The 26,372-nt window shown below is 62.6% G+C and overlaps 1 protein-coding gene across 3 annotated transcripts in view; it reads left to right on the forward strand.

The window, feature by feature from the left end:
• RBM19 (RNA binding motif protein 19) overlaps positions 1-26,372 on the forward strand; it is a 152,709-nt gene that overhangs the window by 112,672 nt on the left and 13,665 nt on the right. For 2 of the 3 annotated variants that reach the window (XM_058691188.1, XM_058691189.1), the window contains exon 24: positions 14,822-14,934. In XM_058691188.1, the coding sequence (XP_058547171.1) occupies positions 14,822-14,934 (113 nt within the window). Of the gene's footprint in view, positions 1-14,821; positions 14,935-15,543; positions 16,163-26,372 lie in introns of those variants that run through there. The other variant, XM_058691190.1, reaches the window with a different exon arrangement.

The raw sequence follows: 26,372 nt of genomic DNA on the forward strand, positions 1-26,372 counted from the left end.
ACAAAGACGTCGCTCCTAAAATTGTTGTGAAGATGATGCACAGAATAACAAAAGCAGCGGGAGCTGTCTCTTTGGGTTTCTTCAGCCACACTCCTGGGAGGCAGAGGTCGCTTGTCTGCCCACTTTACAGATTAAGGGACGAGATGAAGTAACTTGCCCGGGGTCACGCAGGCAGCAAACGGGGGAAGCCGGGCTCAAACTCACACAGGCCGAAGCGCCCCAAACCCGGGCTGACGGCTCCGTCAGTCCTTCCTGTGCTAGCTGGACCCTGGGGAAGGGGAGTACAGGTGCTCTGGAGTCGTGCGTCCCTCTCACCCGCCCACCCCATTGTCCGCCCGATCTCTTCAGGAACCCCCTGAGCGTTGAGAATAGGGCTGCTGGCCTCCTGCTCTCCTGGCTGGACCCTGTTCCCCACTCTGCCCCTTCCCTGTGGCGAAAAGTACCCAGCTCATTATGTCGAAATCTGCCTTGTTCGGCTCTTCTAGGGCCCTGGCAGACTCCAAGGGCTGGTGGCACCCATGCCCAGTTTCCTCCCTCCGCGCCGAGCTCTGCCAGGAAGGCACACAGACCTCAGATGGAGGCCCCGGCCCCGTTTGCCCAGCCCGAGCCCCGAGGCTGCGACAAAGGACTCCCTGCGGAATATGGGCCAGGGAACGACAGGCAGGCGTCTCAGCCATTCAGCCGGGCCAGGCACACAGCCTGCTGGCGAACCGAGAGCTTCCCAGCCCTTGCAGCCGGCCCCCTCTCCAGCCATGAGTCCCCGATGAGCCTAGGTCAAGGTGGACAGCTCCATGCGCGGTTCGGGTTAGATGGCACTCATGATTATTATTACCGCGGTAACAACTTTCATCTGTTAAGTCTTACTCCCTGCCAGGAGCTGCCTGCGGGATTATTCACAGGTATTAATCCTGCCGAATCCTGGGAGCTCAATACCGTCGTTACCTTTTGTTTTGCACATGAGGAAACTGAGGCACGGAGATAACTTGCCCGAGGGGCACCCCGTTGCTAGCGGCCGAGTCGGGCATCTTCCCGTCAGCAGGTGTGCACCCTTCCGTTTACTCCGGGCCGCGTCCCCATCCCTGCTCTGGGAGCTCAGGCGAGACCCTCGGGCCTCAGCTTTCTCATCTGTACAGTGGGACTAGGGTGCCCACCTCATTTGGGCCGAGGGAGTTGACGCCTGTAACGTGCCTGGAGGGGCCCCTGGCACAGGTGAGCGTGTGACAAATGTCTCCCCTCTCTGCGCCGCCAGGAGCACCTCGTTGACCTTACGCTGCAGTCAGGCCCGGCCACGGGAGGAGAGAATAGAGAAGAGCCCCGGTTTATATAAGCCTGGGCGATACCGAGCATGTGCGCGTGGGCACATGTGTGTGACAGAGAGAGAGAGTATGCCCAAGACGTGGGCAGCATTCAGGACAGGGCATTTGCACAGTAGCATCGAGGAGGAGGAGGGAGGGGAGGAGGAGAGAGGGGAGAAGGGGAAGGGAGGGGGGAGGAAGCAGAGGAGGAGGAGGGAGGAGGATGAGGGAGGCAAGGAGGGAGAGGAGGAAGAAGGAGGGGGAGGGAGGCGAGGAGGAGGAGGGAAGGGAGGAGGGAGAAGAGGAGAGAGGGAGGAGGGAGGAGGAGGAGGGAGGCAAGGAGGGAGAGGAGGAGGGGGGAAGGAGGAAGCAGAGGAGGAGGGGGGAGGAGGGAGAGGAGGAGAAGAGAGGGGAGAAGAAGGAGGAGGAGAGAGAGGAGGAGGAGAGAGGGGAGAAGGGGTGGAGGAGGAAGAGGAGGGAGGAGGATGAGGGAGAGGAGGAGGAGGGGGAGAAGGGAGAGGAGGGGGAGAAGGGAGAGGAGGAGGGGGAGGAGGGGAGAGGCAGAAGAGGAGGAGGGAGAGGAGGATGATGAGGGAGGCGAGGGAGAGGAGGAGGAGGGAGGGGAGAAGAGGAGGGGAGGAGGAAGAGGAGGGAGGAGGATGAGGGAGGCAAGGAGGGAGAGGAGGAGGAGCGAGAGGAGGAGGAGGGCTCCTCGCCGGGGGAAAGGGTGTTCGTAACGCCTTGCCTTCCACTGCAGCTGTGGGAACTGAACGTGCTCGGTGCCCGGTCTGGTGCTCGCCGCTTGCCTAGGCCCCTGTATGGGCAGCTGGTTTTAAACCCCCAGCTTCCCCACCACGTGGAAGCCTGCGTCCTCTCCGAGGTCCCTGTAAGACAGCCGGGTATCCTGTTTTCAGTGCCCAAGTGGCACCTACCAAATACCCATCGGATTGAGCAGCGAAGGGCAGGTCTTTGAAAGGCCTCGGAAAAGTTGCCCTGAGTCTTCAAAGGCCTTGACGCCAGACGGAGGTGCTTTGGGAGGGAATAGCGAGACGGCCCTTCTGCACAGAGCCGCCCTCCCCCTCGCCCCTGCCCTGCCTCCCCTCCCGGCCCAGAACCAGCTCTCCCCTCTCCACCTCGCAGCAGCCCCCACCACCCCCCAGCAGGTGAAGTGCCATTCTTCCGCGCCTTGCTTGTGGGAGGGTGAAAAGAGAGCGCGAGGAGGGAAGGAGGAGGAAAGTCGGCCACTGGCTGTGCCCTTTTCTTCCCGAGCGTGTTACAAACCAGCAGGGTCCAGGCATCGAGAAGCTTTCAGGGCCTCGGCAGGCCGCGGTACCCGCGAGCGGTACCGAGAGAATATAATGGTAGAGAAGCAATCCGCCCGCAGAACCCTCTGTTTCGGAGCCCGCGCAGCCAGGGAGGCCCGGGCAAACAGGCTTTTATTGGGCCGGGAGCGCGGCTCCTCTTCCCGCCGTTGCCTTATTCCAGCTGGGAGGACTGATGGGCTGTGGTTAGCGGCTGCACCTTTCACCTCCGGCTGGCAGCCGTGCCTCCCCCCGCCCGCCCGAGCCCGGCCCGGCCGGGGTGGGAGATCTGCTCTCTCCGGGTGCAGACGGGTGCCTGTCCGGGTGGGTCACTAGCCCTTAGCACATGCTGCCCCCACCCCCCCTGCAGCCGGGGGACCAGGCAGGGAAGGAGCCTGACTGCTGGTGCCCTCGTCCTGGCAGCCTGACCCCCACCCCGCGTCGCCCTCAGGTCTCCGCCAGAGCGTCTGAAATTCCCCCTGGACGCGATGCCCCTTATCTTCTCAATTCCCCCACCCTGCCCCTCACCTCGCCTTCCTGCCGCTTTGTGTTCACGTGTGCAATTGTCCGATGTGTTTTCTCCCCGAGAGGCTCCATCCCCAGGCTCAGGGCCCTCTCCGCATCCCCTGCCTTGGCCCTGCATCTGGCACGGAGGGGGCGCTCCGTAACTGTCCGTGGGGTGCATGAATGAGCAGCGGACAGCCCCTCCTAACCGAGCATCTAGTAGGCACTCGGCCCTGTGCAGGAGGCCACTCGGTTCCTCCTCACTGTCACCCCGTGGGAGGGAAGCCCGGGCACAGGAAGGCTGGACGGACGGTGGCCAGGTGTGCAGCCAGCACCCGAGCCCCACTTGGCCTGAAGCCAGCTCTTCCCCACCTTGAACCTCGACACCCCACTGCTCTGAAGGAGGCAGCCATGCGGCTTCTTAGTAACGACCAAGTCAGGTGCAAGAGAAGAGGAGGGGAGAGAGCCAGCGGAGGACTCACTCCGGGCGGGGAGCACTGCTAAGGGGTTTCAGGCGCGCAGTCCCCTTTGGGCCTCCCGCCTCCCTGGAGGGAAGTGCTGTTCTCATCTTTCGGAGGTGCAGACTGCGACTCAGAGAGGTCTAGTGAACTGCCGGAGGGCACACAGCTTTGCACACTGCAGAACAGATAAGCCTATTTCACCACGCCCTGTAGCCACAGAAGCCCCTAATAAATCCCAAGTTATCCCCGCTTTATCGGAGCTGGTCTCCCAGTCCGGGTAGGGCAGCGGCTGCAAACTACAGCCCCCTTCCAGCCTGCGGCCTTTGTCGCCAATAAAGCGTTTTTGCTACACGGCCGCGTCCATTTGTTCCCAGGGTACTTATGGCTGCATCGTCACACTGCAAAGGAGGAGCAGAGTGGCTGCAACAGAGACCAGAACTGTTTACGTGTCCCCGCTTGCAGAAGAAGTTCATAGGCCTTGGGGTTTGTGACATGGCTGCCCTTAATTTACCTAAAAGCCACGGATGGCTAATTCCACCACGACCCCTCTTTTCTCGGGAGGGCTCCTCGCCAGGGAAAGGGTGTTCGTGATGCCTTGCCTTCCAGAAGTTCCAGAAGCATCACAGCCACACCCTCATCCCCCACCCCCAGCTGGAGTGCTCTGCCTAAGAACTCCAGCTTCCCCTGGAAAGGAAGCCCCATTGCTCTGCTCCCCACTTACTCCATTCATTCATTCACTCACTCAATTCCGCGTTGACCATCTAATGCTCAAGCCCCTACTCAGCGCTGAGGACAAAGCAGTGAACAAAAGAGAAGGCCCCTGCCCTCATGGAGCTGATATTTGAGGGGGGAGAGACAGATGACAGAAAGGAGAAAGTAAATACCGACGACGTTGGGATGACAGCAAGCCCTACGGAGGAAATTAGAAAGGGTAACAATACACTCCTCAGGGGTGGGGAGGAGTGGAGCGATTTCAAGTACTGTGGTTGGAAAGAGTGTTTCCAAGGAGTCAGTGCTTTTGAGATGGGAAGAAGGAAGCCAGTCAGCCGAAAATGCGAAGGAAATGCGAGGAAAAAACATTCCAGGCACGGGGACCCACAGGTGCAAAGGCCCTGAGGTAGGAGCATGGTCATAGTAGGCCACTGTGGCTAGAGGACGGTTCCAGGTTGCAGAATGCTAGGAAACAAAGCTGGAGAGGGACCAGCAGGGCTCCTTGTGGGCCTGGCAGGGAACCTGGCTTTTCATTCAACGTAAAGCAGGAAGTCTCTCAGAGGTTTAAGAAGAGAGGAGTGCTGCGGCCCGATTTATGCCGTCAGACCTCTTCCGTGCTGTTACACGAGGCATGCATTATAGAAGGGCAAGAATGGAGGTAGGGGCAAGTGGGGCAGGGGCCTGGGTGGGGACAGAGACCGTAGGGATGGAGAGATGCAGGTGAATTGAGCCTATGTGATAAAGGTAGAGCCAGCCTAATTTGCTTCTGGAAGGCATGAGGGAAATTAAGGCCAGCGTGCACTCAGAGGGTGGTGTTGCCTCATGGTGATGAGGCCCAGGAAGCCGGGAAAAGCAGGTGGGGGCTTATGGGAGGGGGCACATGGGGTTTGAGACACCTATTAGGACTCCCCGTGGGATGTCAAGCAGATAGATCTATGAGTTCGGGGCTCAGGGGCAAAGTCTGGGCCGAGATATAAATTTGGAAGTCATCAGCATACAGATGATATTTAAAGCCTGCGACAGTTCACCACCACCCCCCTTCCATAACTTAATCATTCACAGGACGGCACATTTTCAAAAGACCGGGGACCAGGAGAGCCCGTTATCCCCACACCAGCCCTCGCAAATAGGCCTTCTTGATCTTGGCCGTGAAAACATAATCATCAGGCTTTAAAAACCACAGTCGGGAAAGTTCAAGCAAGTATGTGAAGTCACAGAATTTATTATTCAAAATATCCCTTTGCGGTGTGGCTCTTTCCAGCTCCCCAGAGACCGAGGGTTCCCGTAAGCTCCCCTGGCCTCCTTTCCATTCCTCCATTCGGGTGCCTCTCGTTCCCTCCCCAAGGCTTCGCTTCCACGGCCCTTCCTCCAGAGGCATCGAAGGCCCGTCCCGGTCGCCCCAGAGGGAAGGCCGCCGCTCCCAATTCCGCCTCTGGGAAGCACGTGGCGTGTCCTATTCTTGCTCTGGCTCCCAGCCATGGCAGGGTGGGTGGCACCAGGAGAGAAGGCGAAATCAGCCGGGCCCCCAGCTCTTCGGACACACGCCCCCAGCCATCCCAGCTGGCGCACACCGAGAATCTAGAGAAGCGGGAACTGATTGGTCAGGTGGCTCGAAGGGGCGGCTGCTCCCAAGGGTGCAAATGACAGTGGGGGGCGGGGAGGGGGATCAACGTTCAGCAAGCCGAAAGCTTCTCCCTGCGGAGGTGCTGGGGAGGCTGGAGGGGCCCCGGAGTGGGCGTCTGTAGGTCACCTCCTCCTCCTCCGCCCCTTCCCTCCTTCCTTGCCCCACGCCCCGAGCCTCTTTGCGCGGTGTTTTGGAAATATTTCCAAGTGCTTCAGCAATATCGTGCACACTCTCTTTCCCTTCCCCCGGGAGCGGCTGTCCGTGCGGGGAAGGTACTTGCTCCCAATCCAGCTAAATTGTTATTGACTTGTGTTCTCTGCGCTCCGCAAACATTTCACTCAGCCGTCGCCGGCGAGGCCAGGAATCCCTGCTAGGGCTAACGGGGAAACCAGCTGTGCCGGGCCATTTCTCCTGCTCTTCCTCATCGATCACAGAATTAAACTGACAGAAGGAGAATTTCAGAGCGACTTGGGAGGGGAAGGAGCCGGGCCCGGATTGGACAGGGGTTCAGGGACCTGGGGACCGGAGTGCTGGAAGTGGGGGCAGGACGAGGGTGGACAGCCCTCCGGGGTTGTAGCTGGCGGCAGGGGGTGGCCGATTTTGTTTCTGAATTGTAGGTTGGCCCAGGCCAGAGAAACCCAAGACGAACAGACAGACGGGGAGGTTTTTGCTACACACAAGTAAAGCTGACAGGGTTCTGGAGACCGAGAGGGGAGGGACAGTAAGTCAGAGGCCACACAGGTGAGCCAGCCCCGGACCTCCCCCACAGATCTGTCCATAAAATATGGACAGGTGGGGTTTGTGTCTTTGTTTTTGTTTTTTCAACGAATTGCCACTATTTTGCTATCAGAAATTGGACCTGAAGATCGAGATCCTGGCCTCTGGAAAGATCGGGTGTGACCACCCTGGGTCTGCGTGCCCATGGACGGCTGGGCCGAGTTGCCACAGTCCGCGGCCCTCCCTATAGTCCCCCCGCCGTTCCTTCCTGGCCACTTAAGGTGCCAGGTGCGGACTCCCTTCCGCCCTGGCCCCCCGAGGAGACGATAACACTTCCTCCCTTCCGGTCTCTACTCCCAGCCCAGGGCTGCGCCAAGAGGAAGGGACAGGAGGCTAATGCCCATCAAACTGCTGGAAATGGGAAGATCCCTCCAGGCCTGAGACGGGGGCAGACGATGACCTCCAACTAGTCCCCTTTCTCTTCCTTTGTTCCAGTGGCAGGAGTCACCCTCGCCTGGCCACTCCCGGGCCTCCCCAGCCTGCGCTGGCCTCCCCAGCCTCTGTAACTAATGCAAACACATGCAGGCCTGGGCCCGAAAGCACCCCCCCCCCCCCCGGGCTTGGCCTGGCCCCCCAGCCCTACCCCGGGCTAAATCCACAATAATCCAGGCCTTGTGCGTGGGGAGCCGCCAGGCCAGCTGCCTGGAACTGCACAGGGCGTGGGCCACCCACCAAGCTGCACGGAGCCCCGAGTACCGAGGTGATTCGTAGGGGCCGTGACCAGCAGTCTCGATAACCAGCACCCTTCCCAGGCCGTTCACATCACAACCTCTGGGGGTGGGGTCGCGTCTTGAGTAGATTCTAGATCATTCTCTCGGGCAGCTGGGTCGAGAACCACTGGCCTCGCGCAGGCTGCTGCCGCACGTGGGTGGGGACTGTGGGGGCCCCGTCTGTTTCTCGCCTTCCCTGTCGCGAGCTCTTCCCTAAGGAGGGCTGTGCCGGCCTCTCCACTGCAGGGCGGCCACTGAGCCACGGGCCCCTAGGCACCACTGGTGTGATGGGGCGAGGGGAGAGTATGGTCGGGTGACTTCCCTAGCTCGTGGGATTTCTCCCACCGCTCACTCACCCAGCCTGCCGCCCAGAGCCCGCAGGTGCTTGGGAGCCGTCCTGCCCTTCCCTGCAGACCCGTCCTGCCCTTCCCTGCAGAGCTCCGACGGTGTGAGGCCCAAGGAGTGCAGAGATCCTCGGTCTCGCAGCCCACCGCTCGCTCTCAGGTGCCTGGGCTCTGCCCACCCTGGAGCTCCGACACGGCCACCGTGGCTGATGGTTCAGAGTATCCTTGAGAGTTGTCTTCACGGCTGGATCCGCAGCGCCAGGCCTGGCACACGGTATTTTAGGTGGGGACACAGGTCAGCCAATTCCCAGAAAAACTGGAAATGGAGATTCTCGTGGAGCGCACCTACCCCCCGCCCCCCCGCTTTTTCGCACGTTAGTCACTAGCTGTTTAAGTCTTTGAATCACGTCCGCAACTTCAGATGCTCTGTGGGGGCCTGGGGCCTGAGGCTCCCTCCCATTTGGTCACCTGTGGACATGGTGTCCTGGCATGGGTTCCCCAGAGGCCGACCCGGAGACGTGGGTTTAGGTCCAGAGCAGATCACGGAGGAGGTGAGGGATGGGGTGGAAGGGAGGGAACCCGTCCAGGGGCCGCAGTGAGCCAGCAGTGGGCAGATCGGCGTGGAACACCTCAGAGCTGTCCCCCAGGAGTCGAGGGAGCTGGGACACGTGTCCCCCAAGTCCCCATTAACACACCTCGCCGGTGGAGGGTTTCTCTGGAGGCTTATGCCCCCCAACACTCCCAGCCTGTCCCGGGCCAGGGTTGCACATTCCCCCGTGGCCACGGAAAGCCACTAACGTGTACATCACGGAGCCGCCCGCTAATGCTGTGGGTGGCCACCAGGATGGGACACCCACGGTGGCCACTGCATTTGTCCGGGGCTGGTATTGCTGCCCCCATTTTCAAGTGGAGGGAAGTGGCCTGCCTGCCTTCGTTAATGCCCAGCGACTGCGTCCACCGATGAGCCATAAGATCAGCCAACCTCTCCTGGGCGCTCACGCCGTGCCTGGTGCTGCCGTAAAGACTTCAGCACATTGGCCCGTCTAAGACCCCTAGGCTCTGCCCGAGCAGGGTACTGTTCAGTCGGTGCAGGGACCCAGCACAGAGAGGTGAGGCTCCCTGCCCCAGGCGGCCCAGCCAGGGGCGGCGGGCTCGGATCCCGGCAGCCTGGCTCCAGCCTCCCCCCGCTGCCGTCACCTGCTCCTCTCCCATCCCTTTCAGAATTCCCTTCTGCCCCGCTCCGCTCGCCCTTCCTTAGCGCTCTGCCTCTGGAACAAAACCCCACGAAGCGCTTTCTCTTGTCCTCCCGGCAGTGCAACCCCCCCCCCGCCCCCACCCCGGCCACCCGCTCGCGCCTCTCTGTCTCTGCCTGCCTGTGCCTTCCACGCAGGGCGACAGCGCCAGCCAGGGACGGGAGAGAGACGCGGGCTGGCATTCTGTCAAGGAATTAATTGAAAAATAAAATCATTAGATGGGAACTCCAGAAATGCAAAATGGTGGTTGGAGGAGGGGGGGCGGGGAGGGGGGCAGGACTGGGGGGTTGTTGGGGGACGGCTGAGTTTTTTGTCAAGTTAATTTCTCGGGTATTGATGTTTGGTGACATTCTCTTGTTTATCTTCGGGTGCAGCTGTAATGCTGAAAGAAAATGCACAGCTTGTTTTGTTTATTTATTTTACACCTTTCTCCGGTTCTGCATTATGTTTGTTTGGTGAAAACCCACTGAGGCTTTTGATGTCGGGGAAGTGGGATTTCAGCAGCTGTTCCCGGCAAGCAGGGTGCTCCGCGTGCAGGCAGGGCCGGCGGGGGGTCGCTGGGTGTCGTTCGGTGGGAACGCGTGACCTCTCAGGGGGGGCGGGGGGGGCGCTCGGGGGCTGACCTGAGCCAGATGCACCAGGGCCCACGAGAGCAGTCGTGGCCCCCGAGCACCGTGCGGGGCTTCGCGCACAGACTCGCTAATGCGCACAGCCGCCCCGCGAGTCGGGTTCCGTTCTCATCCCGGGCAAGGAAGCCGAGACCCGGAGAGCTGAGGTGACTTACCCGAGGTCACCGGGACATTAGGCGGCAGAGCCGGGACCTCCGGTCACGTGACCTCCAAGGCCGTGGGGTTAACCAGTCTCCGACCCGCTTTGTACGCCCCTCCCTCGCCCCGCTGGGGTCGGCGGATCCCCTGGGCCGTTTTCCAACGTGGGGTGGGGAGTGGATACTGTACCTGCCACGTCATTCCGTGCGTTTGCCTAACAGCTCTCCGTGGATCGCCCACCGTGTGCTGGCCGCCCGATGACGGCCCCCGCCCCGTCGGCGCCCACTGGCCTAATGGCAAAGCGAGACGTTAAATCAGCACATGTGACGTGAGTTTCGGTAGCAGAGATGTCGGTCTCCACGCCATCGGCTGGGTTCTAGCCAGGTGCCGATCGCTGCTCTTTTCCCTCCGTCAGTCCTCCCCACGACCCCGTGAGGTCGATGTTGGTAGCACCCCCCCGTCACAGGTAGGGAGACTGTGGCACAGACAGGCTAGTCGTTGGTGGGAGAGAGGTGTCCACGCGTGCGTCCCTGAGCATGCAAGGAAGCGTTGAGGGCACGGAGGGGTGCCCTGAGAGGCTTGCGCAGGAAGGGGGAGCCTGCACCTGCTCCTTACCTCGGAGCCTTCAGGTCAGCAGAGGTGGCTCTAGAGAGACGGGGAGTGGTGGGGAACTGCCCTGCCCCCCCAATTCTGTACACGAGGGCGTGAACCTCAGGGTACGTGCCCTGCCCGAGGGCACACAACGGGGGACGTGCCAAAGCCAGTGCGTGTGATCCTAGAGCCGGACGTGGTAACCGCGGGCCCCGTGTCGGTGTCACGGGCTCCCGTGCGACCTTGGCGGGGCCCCCCCACCCCGAGGCAGGGCCCCCGAAACTCCACCGAGGCACGGCTTGTCCTGCACCCCGCCTGTGTGCGCTCCTCTGCCGGCCGCGTCCCCCGCCCTCTGGGCCTCGGTTTCCCCGGCCAGATGCCATCTCGCCCCCGCCCGCCCCCGTTATGTTGTAATGCTGTCCCGTCAACATCAGTGCGGTTTTTCAGAGACGACCCACCTCGGTGCCCTGGGACTCGATCGTTCATTTGCTCGTTCGTTCATTCGTTCTTACGTTCAGCACGTGATCGCAGAGCGCCTACTCTGTGCTGGGCACTGGGGACAAGGCAGACCGGCTCCCGGAGCTCGCAGCTGGGGCCAGGGCAGGCCTAAGGCCGGTCAGACGGCAGAGGCCCTCCGAACTGCCACTCTGTGCTGAGAGGTGCGGGAGTGGCAGTAGCCTATCATGTGGCCATTCGGGCACCTGTCCCGGGACGGGGAGCTGAGGCTCTGAGGGGTGAGAGCCCCGCTGCCGGGGAGGGGAAACATAGGATCAGAGGCCAGCGCGGGGTGCCGTGGGTTCTTTTCATTCTGTTACCGCTGCATCACGGATGCTTGGCTCTTAGACGCTCGTCAAGTGGCCGCAGGGGAGGAGAGGGTCTCTGGGGCCAGGTGACTCCGAGGAAGGCGTAGGGTGACCGAGGGCAGGGCCGGCATTCCAGGCAAAGGCGTGGAAGAACTGGTTTGCTCCCCAGCAGACTGAGCGTGGCTGGTGTCCGGGAGGCCGGGCTGAGCTTGGGAGGGGCCTGCTGGCTCAGGGGGTTGGAGAGGCCATGAAGCCGTGAGCACAGCCGCCAGCGGGGGGTGAGACTAGCACGGTGGCGGGAGAGGGCCAGAGCTGGGAGTCAGCACCGGCCATGCTTACATTGTCGCCTCCTCCAGGAAGCCGCCCTGATAGCCCACACTGGAGCAGGGCCTCCCCGTCCCGGCACTAATCCCGCCCTGGGTTGTAGCTGTCTGGCTCCGTCGCGATCTCCCCTCCGTGGGCCAGGAACACACTGGACGGGGCCTGTCCCGTTCACTCCCACGCCCGGCCCAGGGCAGCACTGCCCCGGTCTGTGTCGTCAGGGGACCAAAACGTGAATGAAGGTGGTTCAAGGCCACTTTCGGTTCCCGACCCTGCTTGGGTTTGTCCTTCAGCAGCCTGCCCTCTTCGCCCTCGTCTGTCCCTGCCACCCGTCCGTTTAGGCACTCAGCAAGTACTCTCCGAGCGTCCGCTGCGTGTCCCACACTGTTGGAGGCACTAAGGGGCACAGAGTGACGATGCAGACAAAACCCCAGCCTCCCGGAGACAGCATTCCTGTGAGAGAGGCAGAGAGCGAGCTGAACAGTAAAACACAGGGCTGAATGCCGTGGTGGCAAGCGAACAGGGAGGTAGGGCAGGGGCACCGGGGGGACTTGTGACTTCAGACAGCATCAGGGAGACCCCAGCCCCCAAGAGGTGAGGTTCCTCCTCCCCCCGGTGGCTCCCTGGGAGAAGAGGACTCCAGGCAGAGGGGACAGCAGGTGCAGAGTCCGGACATGGGAGAGGGGGGCGACGGGGGGGTGCCAGGAACCGGGAAGGGGTCCCCCGGTGGCTGTCTCCGTGCGAGTGAGGGGGAGAGTGTGACCGGAAGTTCACAGAGGCGACAGGGGCCACTCGGGTGGCTTAGAGGCTGTCCTGACAGCTTTGCCCCAGGTGGGGTGGCACCACGGAGGGTTAGACAAAGGAGCGACATGTTCTGACTCCCCTGGGAGCCTGGGCTGGGGAGGGAGGGCGGAAGAGGCTCCCGCCATCCTGCGGACTAGAGACGCGGCGACACGTTGGGGGGGGGGGGGGGCGGCGCGTGGGGCGCAGAACTGGTTGAGAGCTTGAGCCATAGGACGTGTAGGCAGAAGCCTGCTCCCTTGGCCCGTGTCGGGCTGCGGCGAAGGCCAGAACGATCCCCGAAGGGGAGGACCGTGGCTCCACCGCCACGGCCGCCCCTCGGGAGCCCGGGAGAGCGGGGACCGCCATCCCGGGAGCTCACACCCCCCGCTGTTAGTAGCGAGCAGGGGGCGTCAGTGACAGGCCCACAGGCCCTATTTTCCTGCCCTTCTATTTTCCGGCTCCCATTACCTGCCCACAAATTCAATTTCCAGAGGCCATTGTGCACCTCCGGAGCCTGGCGATTATAAGGAAACCGAGAGCGTCAAGCAGGCAGCGGGGAGAAGAAGCGTGTGTCTGAGCCCGGGGGCTGCCGCCCCTACCCCCAGCCCGTCCTGCCCCCTCTCCCTTTCCATGACTAACAATGACGGATACAGCTGCCAGGCCTGGGGGCTCCTGCGGCGGGGGGAGTGGGGGGCAGGCAGCCTCCCACCACTTCCTCAAGCCTCGCTCGGTCCCCCCTTCCCGCTCAACGTGCTCATCCCCTCACTGGGCAAACATCAATGAGCACACACTGGGTTCCAGGCTGTGTGCTGAGCCAGGGGACATAGCAACCCACAGGACAGCTCTGTTCCCAGACAAAGAAACGTGCGCCATGGTGTCGGTGGTGAGAAGGGTCACGCGGCAGGGCTGGGGGTCCTCTGAGAAGGGGGCATGGGAGGTGGGGCTTGAACACAGGCGACCTGGGTCGTGCGGGGGCAGGGGTCTCCCGGAGGGCCCAGCTCGAGTAACGCCACCCAGGGGACGCAAGAGTTCCCGCTCCCTGCCGGGCAAAGCCGTGGGAGCTCTGAGACCCCCGGGGCTAGCACCTGTTCTAGAAGGATCCCTCGGGCTGCTGTGGGCAGGGCAGACCCCACGGTGTGGGGCGGCGGGAACAGGGATTCGGGTGAAAGTGCTTGGATCAGGCAGGTAGCCGTGGAGAGGACCAGAAGGGGTCGGTGCCCCCGGTCACCTGGGGAGGAACACGGTGAAGAAATAGGCTCAGGGACGCCAAGTCACTGGCCCAGAACATTCTACAAGAGGCCCAGGACTCTTCACGTCTGGGCCAAGGGCCAGACCGGGCTCTGCAGACCCGGAGGCGAAGGGTTTGTCCCCGCAGAAGACTTCGCGGAGGAGGTGTTTGAGGGCCGGGGGATCGGGACGGCTCGTCCGCAGCCGCCTCTGCACGAGCCCGCATTCTCCTTCCTTGACTGAGGCTGACCGTTAGCGAGTGGTTAGACCAGAAGAGGGACTGCCAGCAGGCCTGGCCTGAGCCCAGCCTTCTCCCTCCCCACAACCCCGTCCCTCCCAAGAGGGCCAAGGGGACCAGCTCACCTTCCCCAAGCCGCCCTCTGTCTCCCTGGCATTCTCTGGCCAGCACCGGAGACTCCCGTGAAAAGTGGGAAGGCTGTGGCTGTGGTGTTGCTTGGGTTCGAGTCCTGCCTCCACCCCTTGTCTGAGGGACCTGAGACTTACCTGCCTGTGGTTCTGTCCCCTCACCTGCAAGAGGCAATAATAACACCTGCCTATGGGCTTGTTAAGAGGAGTGGAGCTGAGGCACCCAGTGGGCGCTCAGTAGCGTCTGAGGCCCAGGGGGAATAGGTATTGCTGAGCCCGCCGTCCCGTTGTTCATGCTGTGCACCTGCACCCCCTTCCCCTGTCGTCACAGAAACCTCCTCTGTGTCCTTCAAAGCCCAAGTCAGAACGCCCCTCCTCTCTAAAGCTGCCTCTCGCTGTTCTTCCCTCCACGCCTCCTCTGCCGTCTTTGAGCATGATTTCACCCGACATTAATTGAGCACCTGCTGGATGCCAGCCGCCTCCCATGCCATTAAGAGCCTGCAGTCTCCAAGAAAGCCTGCGCGGCTCCTGTTTGTTTCCCCAGCGATTGCCCTCACTTGACCCATCCTCTCCGAAGGTTTCCTGCTCCCTGAAAGCCGGACAGAGATCCGCTAACCTCGGAGCTGCTGGGAGGGGGCCTTCTCTTCTCCCTTCCCTTCTCTTCCCCTCCCTTCTCCTCTGCGGGTGGGAGACAGGGAGGGGGGTGGCGGGCAGAACAGGGGAGTGGCTGGGGTTGGGGGGAAGGCAGCCCCGTGGTGAAGCGGGAGACTAACCCTCACTGTTTCTCTCTCCCGTGCTTTCTGTTCCCCGTTGGCTTCCCGTCCTTCGTGCCCCCTCCCTCTCCGTGCCTTCTCTCCCCTCTCGCCTCCCCACCCTCCATTTTGCTCACCCCTTTCCCTCTCCCTTCCTGCCGGCTCTCTCTTCCCACCTCCCAACCCTCTCGGTTGTTCTTTCCTCCTCTCTTGCCATCTGGGCTCCCACAGAGCCCCCGAAGAAAAAGCGGTCTGTGATGTTGGACGAGATCCTGGAGCAGCTGGAAGACAGTGAAAATGACAGTGAGGAGCAAACCCTTCAGCTGCGAGCTGGCACCGAGAGGGTACGTGGCTCCAGGGCCCTGGGGACTGGGGACAGCCGCTCTGGCTTCTGTGCTCCTGCCACATGGGCTGGGGAGGGGGCGGGCAGCACCGCGCGGGTGGGCGGGGAAAGAGAGCCCCCACCCTGCCCCGGCCCAAGGTCAGAGGGGACAGTGGCCTCAGGCCGCTGCCAGGGCAGCCTGGGCCCCAGTCGGCCTCCAGGGTGATAGGTTCCCGTGGCCACTGTGTGCCCACTCTATGCCCGGCACCCAAGGGCCGCGGGCAGATGAGGCGCGGCCGTGTTAGGGAGCCTCTTGTGCCAGCACAGGACCCGGGAGCAGCAAAAACGAACCGCCCCCCACCAAGCCTGGCAGTCCGCTGCTCCCAGACGGGGAGACAGGGCCCCACCTTGCTGGTTGGAGGGTCGGGGCACAGAGGGACTCGGGGTTGCTCCGGGGCGCATGGCTGCAGGGGAACGCGTGTGGCACCGGGGGTGAGGGCAGCTCCCTGCAGCTGGGCCGTCTGGGCACGAGGCCCCCGCTCCAGGCTGCAGAGGCTGGGGACCCCGGCCCAGTTACCTAACCTCCCTGGTCCCAACCTCTGCCTTGAAAACGGGTTCCCACCTCGTACAGGTTTAGTGAGAAAAATTGCCGCCTTAATCCACGAAGAACGCCCGGGCGCGGGGCTGAGCACGTGAGACCAGCCCAGAAACTCCTGTTCTCGCCTTCCCCTGCGGGGCTGTTAGCGGGGGGTTCCCACCCACGGCCCTCCGCGGGAGTGCTCCCGGCTGGGGACTTGGCCTCCGTCCTGCTCCAAGGTCACGTGGGACCGCCAGCGACGGAGCACGGGGCTGGGGAGCCTCTGAGCTGCTCACGAAGCCCAGCCACCAGCCTCACCAGTTGCACCTAAGCCGTGTCTCTGATGGCGGACGCCCTCCGCGCACAGGCAGGGGACCCCGTGAGACGTGCCCCGGCCCCGGCAGGCAGTGTCGAGAGGCTTATCCTGGGCTTGGGGCGCCCGTGCACACACACCTGCTCCAGCCTGGAAATACGCCCTCCCCCGTGGGGAGGAAAGAGCCACAGCTGGTCTGCTGTGGGTCTGAATCCCAGCCTCGCCCTCCCCAGCCCCGGCTGCAGACCAGGGAGGTCCCCTCTGACCCCCGGCTTCCCTCTCTGTACGAGGGAGGTGACATTGTGCCAGCCTGGTGTTTGACTGCCCCCGTCAACCCAAGTAAAGCCCAGAGAAAATGCCCATCAGCACTTCTGTTCTTAATTTGGGACCTCTGGCCAGGGCTCCAGGTGCGCGTCCAGGAACCTTCCGAACTTTGCGGAAAACCGGGTCTGTGCGTTTCCGGAGGCGGGAGGTTCCCGTCTCCATCCGGTCGCCTGAGCCGTCTGGAACCCCAGCGAAGCTCCACGGCGCTGGTCGCTCTGTGAGGCTCAGCCCGTGGGGCAGGTGCCCAGCCCTGGGAGACGATGGAGGCAAAAGGCACAAACCCGGAGTGGCTTGGTCGCCAGCCTTTATGCCGGAGTGTCCCGCAGAGAGCAGGTGCGGCCACAGTGTGCAGGTGGGGCCGTACGGCAGGGTCAGTGTTAAGCCTCACCCGGCCAGGCCCTCGGGTGGCCAGTCCCCCCGGGTGCCGTGGGTCTCGGGGGTGACGGGCCCGCCCCATTCCCCCGCCACTGCCTGTCCCGTTGAGCGGCACGTGGGTCCCCCTGGCGGAACACACGATTTGTGCTCCCACTGCCAGAGCCAGGCCGATGGTGGGGGGTAGTCCGTGTCACCAAATAGGAGGCCACCGGACCCCCTGGGCCTGGCACACGGGAGGCGTCGCTGGCACAGACTTAACTGACTCGGATGAAGGTACCAGGACGTCCCCAGGGCAGGATCGGCCAAGTCCTGCAGCCTGGGGCTGCGTGCCGAGCATAGGCTATGCATTCACACCAGCCTGGGACGCTGGGTCCCCTTCCCTCTCGCTGCCCTGCCTGGCCTCTCTGCCCCCCCCCACCCCCCCCCCCCAGAGGCTCACTGTCTAGACAGGGAGCCGCCACATAAGCAAATGAGAGCAGTGGATTCGGCGCCCCTGGAGATCGCAGGGGGCCCCATCACCCCTCCTTCATGCCACACCTGGCCCATCTCCCCCCTTCCCCTTCCCCTTCCCCTTCCCCAGGGGCACTGCATTCCCCACAGGCAGCCAGAGGGGTCCAGCTGGATCCGCGAACCGGATCGTGCAAGTCATAGCTTAAAACCCGTCAGGGCCCGCCACACACTTGGAACGAAGTCACGTTCCTCGCCCGGCGAGAAGGCCCTGCCTCTTGTCCCTCACTTCCTGCGTGCTGGCCTTTCCAGCATGCTCCCACCCCAGGGCCTTTGCACTTGCTCTTCCCCCTGCCCAGACACCCTTCCCCCGCATCTTTCCTGTCTCTCCTTATTTCCCTTTGAGATCTTAGTTTAAATTCTCCTTCCTCACTCAGAGAGTGGCCACACTCCACCCCTCCCACGTGCGGACGTCCCTGTCCCTTTCAGTGGCAGCAGTTAGTGCAGGGAACGGCCTGAGCCCTGTCCCTTCCCCACTGAAAGTGACTGCAGCCCTGAGCAGTCAGGAGCTACTAACGCTGTGTAACTTATATCGGAACTGCCGTGTCTATTACGATTCTGGAAGGAGGCGGAGCATGGCCAGGTGACCGTCCAGCAAAGCTGGGTCAAGTTTGCCCGGCACAGGGGCGGGGCCGCCGGGAGCACCTGGGAGAAACGCATCCATCCAGAGTGTGCCGGGTGAACTGCGGGGACTCCTGACTGTGGGGCCCAGACATCCGGCGGACGGGCACTGTTGTCACCAGGAACATGGGGCACAGGGGAGCTTATGAGGAGGATTTAGAAGTGACAGTGGGCCATCATTCGGCCCAGAAAAGAAATGCCAGGAATAAACCACGGAGGTGGCCACTGAGGAAGGGGTGCGGCCCCGGCGAGCCTCCCGATGTATGTGCAGACTCACCCGTTTCTCAAGGGGGGTCTTTGACCCCCGGATGGTCAGGGGGAGCCAGGAAGAGGGCCGTGCTGGAGGCTGGACCGGAGCAGGCACCCGGAGAGGGGAGGTGATTTGGGGCCGGGGGCCGCAGGGTCAGAGGGGGATCCTGACCTCAAGGCCTGTGCAGACGGCCGTTTGCAGAGTCAGGAGCTAGAGCCCTGCCTGTGTGCCCCACGTCTACACACGACACACCCACCGCACGCCTGCTGGGACTCTCGGGGCCCGAGCCCCGCAGGTCATGTTTCCCAGGCTCCCCTGGCAACAGCCTGCCAGCAGGGTTTGGTCGGGGGGTGGGTGCCTTCAGGCTCTGGGGGCTCATAGGAGAGAGAAGCCAGGGTATTCCTCCCAGTCCCTGGGGCCCTCCACGTGGAGGCATTGTCACCCGTTGGCCTCTGGCTCTGCCCGAAGTCCCCCTCGGTGGACCCGCCCTACAGGCACGGCAAGGAGACAGGGAGCTGCCAGAGGCAGGGAGGGGGCCCAGAGGGAAGCCGGGGTGGGAGGGCAGGAGTTGTGCAGGAGCCGTGGGGGGTCAGCAAGGGCATGAGGCCCCGGGGAACCCTGGAGGGTAGGACCGAGTGTTGGAATGTGGGGCCTGGCTCGGGGTGGGGGCGGGGGGGGCGGGGAGGGGCCGTAAAGACAGCTCTGGAGGGGTGAGGAGGGGCCCGGCACCCTCCTGCGGGGGGAGGGTGGGAGTTAGACGGGGGTCTCCCAGAGGGGAGTGAGAGCAGGACCCACAGGCCCTGGTCCCAGGAAGGCCTGGGCAGGACCCCGCTGCACCCCTGCCGCCATGCAGCCATCTCCTCCTTCCACGTCCGTGCCTTTAAAACGGGTAGGAGAAGACTTCTTGCCTCGTAGAAGCGTTTTGAACATTGAAAGACCCCGGGTGGGGAGCACTTAGACCGTTGCATGCCGCAGGGGTGCTAGATATGGGGTAGTCCTCACGATTGCTGTCCGAATTTCACAACGAGGGAAGCTTGGGGCGCTCTGCCCACGAATGCCCAAGGAAGCCAGGCCCCAGCGCGTGCCCAGCAGGTGTGCTGGGCCCACATCAGAGGCATGGGGCAGGATGGGGAGTCCATACGCGCGGGAAGGTGGCCCGGAGAGGGTGCCCTCTGCCCACAGGCCCCAAAGCGGGCCGAGCAAGCACATGGTTCAGCTGCTGGCACACAGCCAGACCCCAGATGAGCCAGTGGTTGCCTGGGTGTGCGGTTGGAAAACAGGTGGACCCCTCCCCAGGCCGTGGTATGGCTGGGTTTGCTCCTAACGCTTGTGATCCCGGACCCACCCGCGGGCAGGGATGCCACTGTCACAGTAGAACCGGCCGTTCTGAGAGCCGGATTCGGGCCCCTGGGCCAGCACTCCTAGACCCGTCCACCCACTTGGCTGCGTAAGGAAAGGGTCCTGTCGGTGCCCACCCGGCAAAGGTCGCTGGGCAAGCCCTCAGGTCTGCCTCCCTCCCGGGAAACTCGAGCCGGTTTGCACGCCGGTCAGGGGCTGGCGTAGAGGGTCACAGGACCCGAGTGAACCCGGGATCCCACGGAAGCATCTGGACTCTGGGAGGGGGCCGGGCAGCCACCATCACTCCACATGGGGCGGGAAGGGGCACCAGCCAGAGGCAGAGGCTGCCACGGAGTCAGCCAGTTCGCCTCACCTGTTTGTCCGTTCGTTCGTTCATTCATTCATTCATTCATTCATTCATCAGACACTTAGCAGGGGCCCCATGTGCTGGGCACCCGGGATTCAAGGCCAGAACGGCCACATGAGCTTCTGTCTCCTGGGCTTGAAGACCCACGTGTCAGGCCGAAGACAGTTTCCAGCGGCCCTCGCCCGCCTGTGTTTCCTCCCTCTTTTGCTGCCTCCTCGGCTTGTCTTTTGTGGCCGGGCCGGTGTGCCTGTGCTCCGCGGCGTCTAGGAAGGATTAGCGCAAACCGAGCATGCAGGCTTTGGTGAACAGAACCGAGCTCGGCTTCAACATCTAATTCAATTTGTTCTGCCGAGATTGAAATATGAAATGGTTGCCAGTCAAACGTTCAAAGGATGGGGAAGGGAGAGTGAACGCCTGCTGAAATTTAAATTTTAATGAAAATGACTTTAACCCTTTGGTGCACCTTGCAGAAATGGAACACGGTCTCCCCCTCCTGTGCGACAGCCGCTCCTGGGTCCCTCCCCCCTGCCGCCCCCGCCCCACTTCTGTTTCCCCCGAGCCTCACTAAGACTAGGTGGCACGCTTTTTTTTTTTTCCCCGGAAATACTAATAAAAGATTAGTGGAATACTTGCTTAATAACAATCTCCCATATTGCCCCAGCCATTGAAACGGGCATCTTGCCAGCAGTGACTTGTGCGAGCCCAGCCCCCCCCACCCCACCCCGAAGGTCCAGCCACACCCAAATGTCACAGGTCGTCTGTGTTGTGGTTTCCTGTGTGCCCCCCCACCACCCCCCCTGGAGGGTAGGAGCCATGTTTTTGCACCCTGCTTCCCCTGCCTGGTGCGGGCAGGGGTGGGGGGTGGCGATAGTTGACGGACCGAATGCTCCCCGCTTGAACCTCCCGGTGGCTGTGGGAGGTGGGCTCACTTTCCCCAGGTGACATCATGCGGAGGGCTCATGCCCAGCGCCATGCCGCGCAGGAAGCGTGAGAGAGAGCCTCTCTCCCCCTCTCAGGCGTAGGGCGGTTGGCCACAGTGTCCCCAGTTTACAGGCGAGTCTGGGGCTGCGGAGGGAAGGCCCCCTGTGTGCTGGGTCTGGATCTCTGACTCAGCGCAGCTGCAACGAAAGGCATCCTGTCTTTTTCCCCCCGATCAGGCTTTTCCCGTCCAGCACCTACTTGCCACGAATCCCTAGTGTGCTTTTCGGTGTGCGCGTGTTTGCAGTATCCTCAGATGCCGTCAGTCCCGGGCACATGTGGCTCAGAAGGGCTGTGGCCAGCGCCAGGCGCCATCCTAGGGCTCCTGGGCGGAGAGGGGGGGGGTGACAGAAGCGGCCCCGAGGCTCCCCGGAGGGTGGTCTGAGCCCTTGTCCTCATCCCCGGGAGCTAATAGAGCTACGCAGCCGAAGCTGGGGTTTGAAGGCAAAACCCCTTGCTGTGTGTGTCCAACACGTTTGTGGAGCCTCCTGTGCACGAGGCCGGGCCGTGGGCACCGGACCAGTGAGCTCGGCAGATGACACTCCCGGTCCCGGGGAGCTGACGGCAGGAGGTGGGGAGCCAGCCAGCCAGCAGTCGGCTCCTTGTAGGGCCACTGGGGCCGCCGTCTGTACAGGGTGTCGGGAAGGGCCAACGGGGGAGCTCCCTGAGGGCGAGGCATGTGGACGGAGCCCAGGGAGGGGGGAGGGCGTGACATGCGTTATCTAGGGGGGGGGGGGGTGATGACTGAGACCCTCAGAGGAGGTGACAGGCGGCCAGGTCCTAGATGTGCTGAAGGTGCAGCCCGTGGGACACACTCTGAGGTGTGCAAGGCCAAGGTTCGGGCCTGCACGGTGGGAAGAAAGAAGCTGGCATGTGCTGAGGCCGGTTGCTGCCGGAGCTGGCAGGGGGGACACCAGGAGTTGGGGGTTTAAATGCACATTACGTTGGAGATGACCATTAGCCGTCAGGTGGAGACAAAGAGCTTCTTGGCAGACATGTGTCAAGTTCACAGGAGAGGGCCGGACCAAAGGCATAATGGGAAACCATCGGCGTTTCTTGAAGAAATCTAAGAAGCAGCGTGGGGGACTCACGGGCCCCTGAAGGGAGAGCCAGTAAATCCTCGCTTGAAGCTCAGAACTTCCGAGTTCATTTCTAAGCCAGCCCTAGACAGCTCCAAACTCTCTTGGCCGCGGGACCCTCTTTCCCAAACAAAAGTGTCCTGCGGATCCCCCGTGTAGAAAACAGAGCAGAACCACTCTGTTCAAAGTCGGGGTGTGAGGCTGGGTCCCCCCACCCCCCACATAGTCTTCCTTTGCCTCGACACCCCAGCGGTGCAGGACTCAACATGTAAACATGTAAACATGTAAACAGGACTCAACAAAGCATCGCGTGCAGGCTGCAGCCGGGGCAGACTCTTAACGTGTGTGTTTATTTTCACATGTATGTTGCAAATACAAATGCACAGATAGCTCGTCGAACCTATGATTTCACCGAGCTCCAGGAGGAGGTTAAAAAAAAAAACAAAACAAAACTCTCCGTCTGAAGGGAATTATTAAGACCGTGAAGACAGTAAAACGGAAGTGGTAACGAAGGGAGCCGTGAATGGTGGGAAGCGGGGGTTAGCAAACTGCTGCCTGGGGGCCAGATCCCGCCCCTGCCTGTTTGCATAAAGTTTTATTGGCACACAGCCACGCCCGTGGTTTTACATACGGTCGTTGAATAATTGCAACAGAGGCAGTATCGCCTGCCAAGCCGAAAATATTCCCCGTCTGACCCTTCGCATCAAGGTTGCCGAGTTCCGATCGAAAGCCAGCCCCTGTAATTTTGCAGCCCAGAGAGGGCCAGTGGCTGCTACAAGGCCACACCTGAAGGACTCCCCATCCCGTGCGCTGCCCACTACACCACGCGGCCCGGGCACAGACCAGAGCCAGGCCGTCTGGGCCCAGATCCCGGCTCTGCCCCTCACCCGCAGCATGACCTTGGGCCGGCTCTTTGGCCTCTCTCCGCCTCAGTGTCCTCACCTGTGACCCGAGAGCAACGGCGGAACCGACTCACTGGGGCCGTGACGGTTTCACGAGCACAGACGCGCTGAGGGCGGAGACCGGCGCCCCCCACGCGCTGAGCACCGCGGAAGCAATCGCTGCCGTCACCCATCCCCCCAGCGTCAAGGAGAGTCCCCTGTGTCACCCCACCACCCACCACCCAGGAGGCCGAGCGCTCCGGCTCAGCGGCGAAATAAGAGGGGCTCTGCGATCTAATTAGAGCCTCGCCAGAAGCCAGGGCTCCGTCCCCTCCAGCTTCCTTAATAAACCCCACTTCCCCTTAATTGCAGCTTTCATGAAAACGATCCGCTGGGGCCTCAGCGCCCCGTCCTTGGGCTCAGGCCAACAGCAGGCATTTTTCTGCAGATTTCCGGGCGGCAGCTGCTTCCGCCTTCCCCAGGAGCTGTCAGGAGCCCTCCCGTCTCCCGGTCCCCGAGAAGATTCCAGGCGATGATACCGCTGCCTCCTCTGATGCCCGCGTGCCACCCTGCAGTGGGCAAAGCCCTCGCAGCCACCAGCTCGGCCGAGTCACAAGGCGGAGACTTGTCGCCTTCGTTGCACCAGTGGGGAAACTGAGGCTTGGGGAAGCGAAGTGGCGAGTATTCCGGGAAGGTGCCAGATGGAGGCAGGCCGCTTGCCAGGCGCGTGCCGTGGCGGCCGTGGCACCGTCTGGGCCGTCGTCTCGTCGTCCCCTTGGCTTTGCGGAAGAAGGGCGGAAGCTGGATACGCCGGGAGCCACGTGCACAGTAGCCGACATCACTGCTTCAGTTCGAGGTTCTCAGGGCTGGGACGTGGTGCTGAACAGGTTGGGGCCAGAGCCCATAACCCCCTCCGGCTCCTGGCGTGTCACTTCCCAGTATGGCAGGACCAGGCTGCAGGACCGAGGGCCAGGGAGAGGCCAGCCCAGACAGCGTCCACAGCCCGGACGGTCTCACAGCGCTTCTGGCCAGAGCAGGGCCACGTGGGAGCCAGATGCCCCACGAAGGCGCGGGGTCCTCGTGCTCCAGGAGCAGGGGAGCGAGTGCGGGAAGCCCGTACGTTCTCAGACCCAAGCACCAGTTGTCAGCGCAGATCCCCAGAGAGACCCATGGGTGTCGCTTCCGCGTGAAGACGTGTTTGCTGCTGCCCCACTGGCCACAGTAAGTCACGTGGCAGAGCCCTCAAGGGAGGGGACTCCCAAGAGGCATGGACGTGGGGTAGGGAGGCAGGCGGTAGAAAGTCGGGGCTTGGATGCAGTCCTTCCCCCCCACACCCTTCCTTGGACACCGTCTACCACCTAGATGAGTGGGGCGGCCTCCCTCCTTTTTTCACCCCCATCCCGGCTCTGGGGCTCTCCCCGGGGGGCCTCCGTGGGTTTGTCACTGCTCCACACTTCCCTCACTGCCTAGTCTGTCACCACCCAGACGCCCTTTCAGGGCAGGGACCTGGCCTTGTACCCAGTAGTGGCCAGCAGGAGAGGCACCTGCTAAGGATTCCCAGGGATCCAAGCCGGCCCTGGTCTGGCCTCTTGAACAGGCCGTTCAGAGTCTCCGTGGCCAAAACCAGGGAAATCCCGGTCACGCAGGAGCCTGTCTTCTCACGTTTGAAGCTTTCACGTCGCTGGGGGACCCAGATGGCACTCACCAAACCCCCGGGTGAGTGGACCATCGAGTTCCTCCGCTCCTGCTGGAAGGTTCTGTGTTCCTTACCTTCCCTGCACGCTCTGGTCTATCCTGCTTCGTCATCACAGCCAGGCGGGCCACCAGCAGGTGCCCTCCAGTCAGGCAGCCTCAACCCTGATCCTCCTCAAAGCCCGCCAGCCCCCTCCCCTCCGTGCAGGGCTTGGCCCGGAGACAGTCCTCAGCCTCCCTTCAGAAGGTACTCCGGGGGTTCTTGGGAGCCCGATCTGGTCCATTCTGGTTCCCAAGACTCCCGTCGTTCCGAACCCCACTTTCTCTGGAAGCGTTAGGATGCAGAAACCGGAGATTGGGAGTTAGCCTCGTTTCTCTGCCACCCCCAGCCCCCTGCTCTGGCCGCGTGGCCCCAAATCAGGGACAACAGCACCTCCCGCCTCTCCGCCCCGGGTGGTGTGGCCGCGCTTCTGGGCGGACTGGAAAGCGGGTCCTCCTGGGTCCTGCTTGGAGCCCGTGCTTGGACTCGTTAGCATCCGAAAAGCGGTCCCAGCCCCATCCGTTCAGCCTCCACTCAGCAAAGCTGTTTCCAGAACGAGGGAGGAGAGGACCGTCGGCATTTTTACCCTCTCTGAGTTGACTGTCAAGTATTTATTTTCAACTGCGTCTTGCCTGGGAGTCTTGGCTTCTGGAGCGAAAGCCACTGGACCCTCCAGAGGAGGGTACTTGCCAGAAACCCAAGCCCTTGGGGGGTGAGAGGTGAAGGGCCCAGAAGCACAGGCTGGAGAGTCACCCAGCCCGGATTCTGCTTTCCCAGCATCTGCTTCCTCTGAAAATAGAAAAGGGCCCCGGAGGGTGGGTGCCAAGCCGCAGCCCAAGGCCTGTTCCCTGGGAAACGCACTGCGGCTCTGCCCCCAGCTCCAGAAACGCCATGTAGTCTGGGGTGCTTTGCAGTGTGTGTGCGGGGACTGTTGGGTGCACCGTGAGGACAGTAACGGGGGTCTCGTGCAGATGTGGGTGCTGGGAAGGGGCTTCTGAGAAGTGGGGTCCCACTCGCGGGGGGGGGCGGGAGGCAGCCAAGCAAAGGGGAAGAGGGGAGTGGGGCACGGCCTGTGCGAGGCTGCTGTGGTGGGGGCTTGGAGCCTGGCCGCCGGCCCCCTCCCACCCCAGCCCCCAGAACCCGTCCAGACTGGAAAGCCCTGCTGGCACCTTCCGGGCCCGGCCACCGCTGTCGGAGGCGGGGGGGGGGGGGGGGGGGGGGGGGGGGGGGACCTCTGTCAGCCAAGGGCCGCTCCCAGGGCACCGTGCTGTCCCCGGCTGGGGGCCACCGCCGCGTGTCAGGGCTGCTCAGGTCCCCGCGGCCCCCAAGGCGGGGAGTCACGTGACAGCCGGCTGAGGTTTCAGATGCATCCACTCATGAATATCAATCAGGCCTGGTAATTCACAGTAAGTGGGATCCAGATTGACTAATAAGGAAGGCTTTCACCCCAAACTGGGTCCGGGAAAGGAGAGTGGCAGCGGCAGGCAGGTGTGGGCGCGATGTGACCGGAATTGGAAAGCCTGACATTGGAGCCGCGGGCGGCAGGGTGGCCCGAGGCCCCTAGCGCTCTCGGGGAGCAGGCGTCCCGCACGGGCAGCAGCCAGCGCCCCCGGGGGCGCGGGGAGCAGGCTCTGGGGAAGCGGGGGGAGGCGAGGCCGCCTTTCAGGGATGCCACAGCCCACCTGCGTGTCGCCGGCATCTGGGGTGTGGGGCCCCCGCAGGTTCCCATCCATCCCGCTGGGTACCGGGCAGCCGTGGGGTCCAGCCGGCACCCCCAGCCGAGACAGGAGGCCGAGACAGAGCATCCCAGGGGCACCACGGCCCTCCTGGTCCTGGAGAGCAGCACCCGGAGTCCCGGGTGGAGCCCAGTCCCCTTCTGAGCACTTGCGTGGGTGCCCGTCTCCTGCGTGCGCCCCACAGCCCGAGGTCGGGGAATCGGGGTTAAGGACAGCCACGGGAACAGGCCGCACTCCGGCGTGAGATCCAGCTGTACTCTTACAAGCTCTGTGGCCCTGGGACCGAGTCACCTGGCCTTTCTGTGCCTCAGTCTCCTTTAAATGGGACGAGAACACCCACCTCAGAGGATCCGCTAAGCTGTGGCCCCACTGCAGCAGGGCC

This window comes from Neofelis nebulosa, chromosome 11, assembly GCF_028018385.1.
Source record: "Neofelis nebulosa isolate mNeoNeb1 chromosome 11, mNeoNeb1.pri, whole genome shotgun sequence".
In the NCBI taxonomy this organism is placed as follows: Eukaryota; Metazoa; Chordata; class Mammalia; order Carnivora; family Felidae; genus Neofelis; species Neofelis nebulosa.